This window comes from Triticum dicoccoides, chromosome 4B (assembly GCF_002162155.2).
Source record: "Triticum dicoccoides isolate Atlit2015 ecotype Zavitan chromosome 4B, WEW_v2.0, whole genome shotgun sequence".
NCBI lineage: Eukaryota > Viridiplantae > Streptophyta > Magnoliopsida > Poales > Poaceae > Triticum > Triticum dicoccoides.
The window spans coordinates 8,835,316-8,841,503 of record NC_041387.1 but is presented as its reverse complement, the minus strand read 5'-3'; the positions used below and the strand labels follow the sequence as shown (position 1 = coordinate 8,841,503).

General features: G+C 57.4%; 1 protein-coding gene across 1 annotated transcript; it reads left to right on the top strand.

The window, feature by feature from the left end:
- The first annotated feature begins 1,954 nt into the window (after nucleotides 1-1,954).
- LOC119294536 (FT-interacting protein 3-like) lies at nucleotides 1,955-5,493 on the top strand. Its single transcript, XM_037572736.1, has one exon. The coding sequence runs from the start codon at nucleotides 2,134-2,136 to the stop codon at nucleotides 5,281-5,283; it is 3,150 nt and encodes a 1,049-aa protein (XP_037428633.1). The 5' UTR covers nucleotides 1,955-2,133; the 3' UTR covers nucleotides 5,284-5,493.
- The last annotated feature ends 695 nt before the right edge of the window (nucleotides 5,494-6,188 follow it).

Here is a 6,188-nt window from a genome sequence, read left to right as displayed (position 1 = left end):
ATTATACCTCTGCGGTACATTACATGCACGCAGCTTTTGGCAGTGGCGAGTGAGCATAGGGCCGTTTAATTGGCGATATTCGACAAAGGTGGCAATGCCTTTTCGACCGGACCGGGGCTACCTGGACCTGGACCTGGACCTGGACCTCCTGGGCGGATAGCTATCCTCGACATTGGAGAATGTCATGTCATTGGCACGTACTCCCTCCCTTCGTTCCAAATTACTCGTCGTTGAAATGGATGTATCTAGAATTAAAAGGCATCTATATACATCCATACATGTTGACAAGTAGTAATTCGGAACCGAGGGAGGGAGAGTGGTTGCGCACTTGGGCACCGTGGATTTGGTACAACCAACTTTTGGATGAAATGATTGGTGTGTGAAACATAACATTGACCACCTAACCTATGTGATGCGATCCGAGTATGGTAGACTTGTGCTGTTGTGCACAACATGATAATCCGCGAGCAAGCTCCACGCCCACGGCCCGTTAATCAACACGTGCATTTGATCCATCTATCGGTGGAGGGGAACTTTTGGTCTATGGGGACATATGCACCTTATATGGATATTTTTTTATTAATTCAACAAAAAGTCAAAAATTCATGATTTTTTTTTGAAATAAACTTGGCCTTCTATTGTACTCGTGAGAAAAAAAATCCAGAAAAAAAATATCCCTTTGACTTTTTTTCAAAAAAGACACATTCTTGACTAAAATAGTGTGAATAGTGACCTATAATAGCAAATAAATTTTGTCTTTTTTGCTGTGAGGTCAACTTTGTTTTTTTTTCGTCGAGATTTATATACTAGTGCAAAAGTAAGTCAAGTGTTTTTTCAAAATAGTTCTTACCTATTTTGACTTTTTATTAAAAAAATAAAAAAATCCCCATATAGGGCGCATATACAACCAGGAACCAAAGTGTATTTCCCATCTATCGTTACTCTATATATTGCTCGCTCTGTTCCAAGGTGCTCCTTTTATTCTTCCAAAATAAGTGTTAAGTTTTCTCAAACGGATTTAAATCTCATCTGGATGAGACTTAAGTCTCGTCTAACTATTTTGATCCAGTAAACCACCGGGCCCTTTAAAAATTGATTGAGGGTTTAATTCAGTTTGAAGGACGCGAGCATTCCCTTAGTTGATTGGTGACATTCAGTTATGGCTTTTGGCGGTGGCGAGCATATGACCGTTTAATTGGCAATATTCACCAAAAGTGACAAATTGCCTTTTTCAACAATAGTTACTCTATTAAAAAATCCATTCCAGTGTATATTAGTAGTTCTTTTATTAAACGTCAAACATTTCTATGGTTGGAGAAGTAAACCTACCACCCCTCTAGAATGTCTCGAGTGTTCGCCATGATTGGAACTCTGTTTTCCCCATGCCAGTTTTCAACAATTCGTATAGTTTTGGATTGAGGGGTTGTTTTATCCGAGCATATTGTCACTCTCGGGATCGGTTTGTTTAGTTGAGAATGCTATTCCTACCATTCTACGAGACATTCTGATGGCGGTTAGGTAAATCAGGGGAGCAGTTACCGATCAAGAAGATACACCAGCACCTGAAGATTTAATATATTTTCTAGGGTGTGGCTAGATCTCAGCGGACTGAGATTTAAACAAGTCTCAGCAGGTGATAGAACTTGTAAAAGAAAAGAAGAGAAATTAAAGTGAAAATTTCACATGGATCTTCACGTAGACGTAGGATCCCGCGGATATAACATCGACCGAGACCCGGTTAAGTAGGATCCCGCACGACTCCCACGGCCGGAGGTTCGGTCGCCGCCATTTCCGGCGGTGCCGCGTCAATGCCGTTGCCGTTGAAACACCACCGGTCTCCCATCCACGTGGCGTCCAGCCCCCTCCTACGTGGCCCCGGCCCCACCTCTCCCGGCCGTTGCCTCCTCCCTTTTAAACCCCGGCGCCACTCTCCGCCACTCCCCACTCACCGTCCGTCCGCTCCCCGCCGCCCTCCCTCCAACGGTCATATCCCCATCCATCACTCTCCATCGCTCTCATCCCACAGATTTCTCCCAGATTCGATCGAGCCTTTAATCAAATCACCTTTCGCGCCCAAGAAGCTTCCAGGATCGGATCCCGGCGAGGGGAGGCCGAGCTCTGCTTGCTCCAGCCATGGTGGAGATGGAGGAGGGGGCGCGGCAGCGGGTGGTGGTGGAGGTGTGCAACGCGCGGAACCTGATGCCCAAGGACGGCCAGGGCACGGCGTGCGCCTACGCCGTCGTCGACTTCGACGGCCAGCGCCGCCGCACGGCCACGCGCCCGCGCGACCTCAACCCGCACTGGGGCGAGCGCCTCGAGTTCCCCGTCCACCACCCGGGCGCCATGGCCGACACGCTCGAGCTCAACGTCTACAACGACAAGAAGGCCGTCGCCGGGTCCGGCCGCCGCGGGGGCACCTTCCTCGGCAAGGTCAAGGTCGCCGCCGCCTCCTTCGCCCGGGCCGGCGACGAGGCGCTCGTCTACTACCCGCTCGAGAAGCGCAGCGTCTTCTCGCAGATCAAGGGCGAGATCGGCCTCAAGATTTGGGTCGTCGACGACCCTCCGCCGCCCGCCCCTGCTGCCCCTGCCCCCGCGCCGGAGGGCGAGAAGGCTCAGGCCGGTGATGCCGCCCCTGCGGACAAGAAGGAGTCCGCCGAGGCTGCTGCTGCTGCTCCTGCCGCTGCCGACGAGAAGAAGCCGGAGGCTGCGGCGGCGCCCGTGGAAGAGAAGAAGGCGCAGGACGCCAAACCAGAGGAGAAGAAGGCTGAGGAGGCCGGCAAGAAGAAGTCGCCGGAGAAGGGGAAGAAGAAGGACGGCGACAAGCCCAAAGACGGCGAGAAGCCCAAGGAGGAGGGCAAGAAGGAGGTGGCGGTGCCTCCTTCCCCGTCCAAGGCCCCGCCGCCCTCACCGTCCAAGATGCAGCTGGCCACGGCGGGGGTCGCCGGCGATCTCGAGATCCTTCCCCAGACCGCCGCGGAGCGGAGCATGGCCTCCTCGGGCGGCGGCAGCGCGTCGTACGACTTGGTGGACCGCGTGCCATACCTGTTCGTCCGGCTTCTCAAGGCCAAGAAGAATCAAGACGGCGGCGACCGGCAGCCGCTCTACGCGCAGCTCTGCATCGGCGCTCACGCCGTGCGGACGCGAGCCGCGACGACCGCCGGCGAGTGGGACCAGGTGTTCGCGTTCCACAAGGCCAGCCTCACCGCCTCCGCCCTAGAGGTTACCGTGCACGAGGAGGCCAAGAAGCCGGAGAAGGAGGGCGAGGCCGCCCCGCCGGACGCGCACCTCGGCTTCGTCTCCTTCGACCTGCAGGAGGTGCCCAAGCGCTCGCCGCCGGACAGCGCGCTCGCGCCGCAGTGGTACACCCTGGAGGGCCACGCCGAGGACGGCGCCGCCCCGGCCTGCGACGTCATGCTCGCCGTCTGGGTCGGCACGCAGGTCGACGAGGCGTTCCAGGAGGCCTGGCAGTCCGACTCCGGCGGCAACCTCGTCCACACCCGCTCCAAGGCCTACCTCTCCCCCAAGCTGTGGTACCTCCGCCTCAGCGTCATCCAGGCGCAGGACCTGCGCCTGCCATCGCCGCCGGACGCCGCCAAGGCCAAGCAGCAGCACTTCGGCCCCACCTTCCCGGAGCTGTACGTCAAGGCGCAGCTCGGCGCCCAGGTGTTCAAGACGGGCCGCATCGCGCTCGGCAGCGCCGCGGCCGGGGCGTCCAACCCGAGCTGGAACGAGGACCTGCTCTTCGTCGCCGCCGAGCCGTTCGACCCTTTCCTGACGGTCGCCGTGGAGGACGTCTTCTCCGGGCAGCTCGTCGGGCAGGCGCGCGTGCCGCTCTCCACGGTGCACCGCCGCTCCGACGACCGCGTCGAGCCGCCCTCGCGCTGGCTCAACCTGTGCGGCGACGAGTCCCGGCCCTACGCCGGCCGGGTGCACGTCCGCGTCTGCCTCGAGGGCGGCTACCACGTGCTGGACGAGGCGGCCAACGTGGCCAGCGACGTGCGCGCCGCCTCTAAGCAGCTCTCCAAGCCGCCCGTGGGCATGCTGGAGGTGGGCGTCCGCGGCGCCTCCAACCTGGTGCCCATGAAGATCGTCAAGGACGGCGCCAGCGGCTCCACCGACGCCTACGTCGTGCTCAAGTACGGGCCCAAGTGGGCGCGCACGCGCACCATCCTCGACCACTTCAACCCGCGCTGGAACGAGCAGTACGCCTGGGACGTCTTTGACCCATGCACCGTGCTCTCCATCGCCGTCTTCGACAACGCCAGGTACAAGACGGTGGACGCCGGGAAGCCGCCGCCCAAGGACGCGCGCATCGGCAAGCTCCGCATCCGGCTCTCGACGCTGGACACCAACCGGGTCTACTCCATCAACTACGCGCTCACCGCGGTGCACCCCGTCGGCGTGCGCAAGATGGGCGAGCTGGAGCTGGCCATCCGCTTCACCTGCCCGTCCTGGCTCACGCTCATGCAGGCGTACGGGAGCCCGCTGCTGCCGCGCATGCACTACGTCAAGCCGCTGGGCCCGGCGCAGCAGGACGTGCTGCGCCACACCGCCATGCGCATCGTGTCGACCCGGCTCGCGCGCTCCGAGCCGCCGCTGGGGCCGGAGGTGGTGCAGTACATGCTCGACACCGACACGCACGCCTGGAGCATGCGCCGGAGCAAGGCCAACTGGTTCCGCGTCGTCGGCTGCCTCTCGCACCTCGCCACCGCCGTGCGCTGGGGCCACCGGGTGCGCGTCTGGGAGCACTCGCCCACCACCGTCCTCGTCCACATGCTGCTCGTCGCCGTCGTGCTCTGCCCGGAGATGATCCTCCCCACCGTCTGCCTCTACCTCTTCCTCGTCCTGCTCTGGCGCTACCGCTGGCGCCCCCGCCAGCCGGCCGGCATGGACCCGCGCCTCTCCCACGTCGACAGCGTCAGCCCCGACGAGCTGGACGAGGAGTTCGACGGCCTCCCCTCGGCCCGCCCCGCTGACGTGGTGCGGGCGCGGTACGACCGGCTGCGCGCCGTGGCCGGGCGCGCGCAGACGCTGCTGGGCGACGTGGCGGCCCAGGGGGAGCGCGTGGAGGCGCTGCTGTCGTGGCGCGACCCGCGCGCGACGGGGGTCTTCGCCGTGGCATGCCTGCTGGCCGCGCTGGTGCTCTACGCCGTGCCGTTCAAGGCGCTGCTGCTGGGCATGGGCTTCTTCTACCTCCGGCACCCCAGGTTCCGCGGCGACATGCCCTCCGCCGGCTTCAACTTCTTCCGCCGCCTGCCGTCGCTCTCCGACCGGGTGCTCTAGCTAGCTGTTTTTCTTTGAGCTTACTGTTGCTGTACTTGGTGTGATCCGCTGCTGCTGCTTAGCGGGATGGGATCATCGTTTGATCATTTGTTCGCACACAGAAAGAAAGCCTCTTCTCTTCTCTTCCCAGTTGATGAGATGAGGCCTACTTAGTGATGCTAATCTCAATAATAATAAAGATGGCTGCTGCCTAGTGTATTCTTTGATTCAGAGTCTTGATGATCATGATCCTAAAAACAAATTTTATGCTGTAAAACAGTGGAGAGTCAACTGAACTTGCATACATTCTACAGCTTACAGAAGAAAGAAGATGTGTAGGTCTTCATGGCTTAGCAATGCACACATTCTACTTGCTTACTCAAGAAAGAAGATGTGGAGATCTTCTTGGCTTTTGCAAATACACTCTTATTGATAGCGATTCTACAGTGTGTACATCTGCATACATGAGCCCTTTTTGTTGGTAAACTCAAAAGCTTGCATCTCAGAAAGAAGAAGCAACCAGGAAGGATTATGTAAAACACTGTCCTGGTTACTAGCCGGTTGCATACCGTTGAAGGGAATATATCAATTTTGCTTAGAGATGGTCAAAAGCTTTGCGGTGCTACCGCATCAGATTGCTACTCGGCAAACATGCAGCAAAGAGGCCAAATTAGGCAGTAGAATCTCAATCAGCAGAGGGGATTGATTACGACGCTTGTTCTCGGTGTAATCTGTTGACGACGAGCCAGCCTCTGTAAACCACTAACATATACTAGTATGTACACACGTGCAATGCACGTCTTAACAGTATTGCTCCTATGATTCTAGTAAAAGAAATAAAAACATATGGTACTTTGCAATGAGTTTAGAGCAAAAATAAATATTGTTGGTGTATGCATGCACAAATGAAGTAATAAAAATTGGTA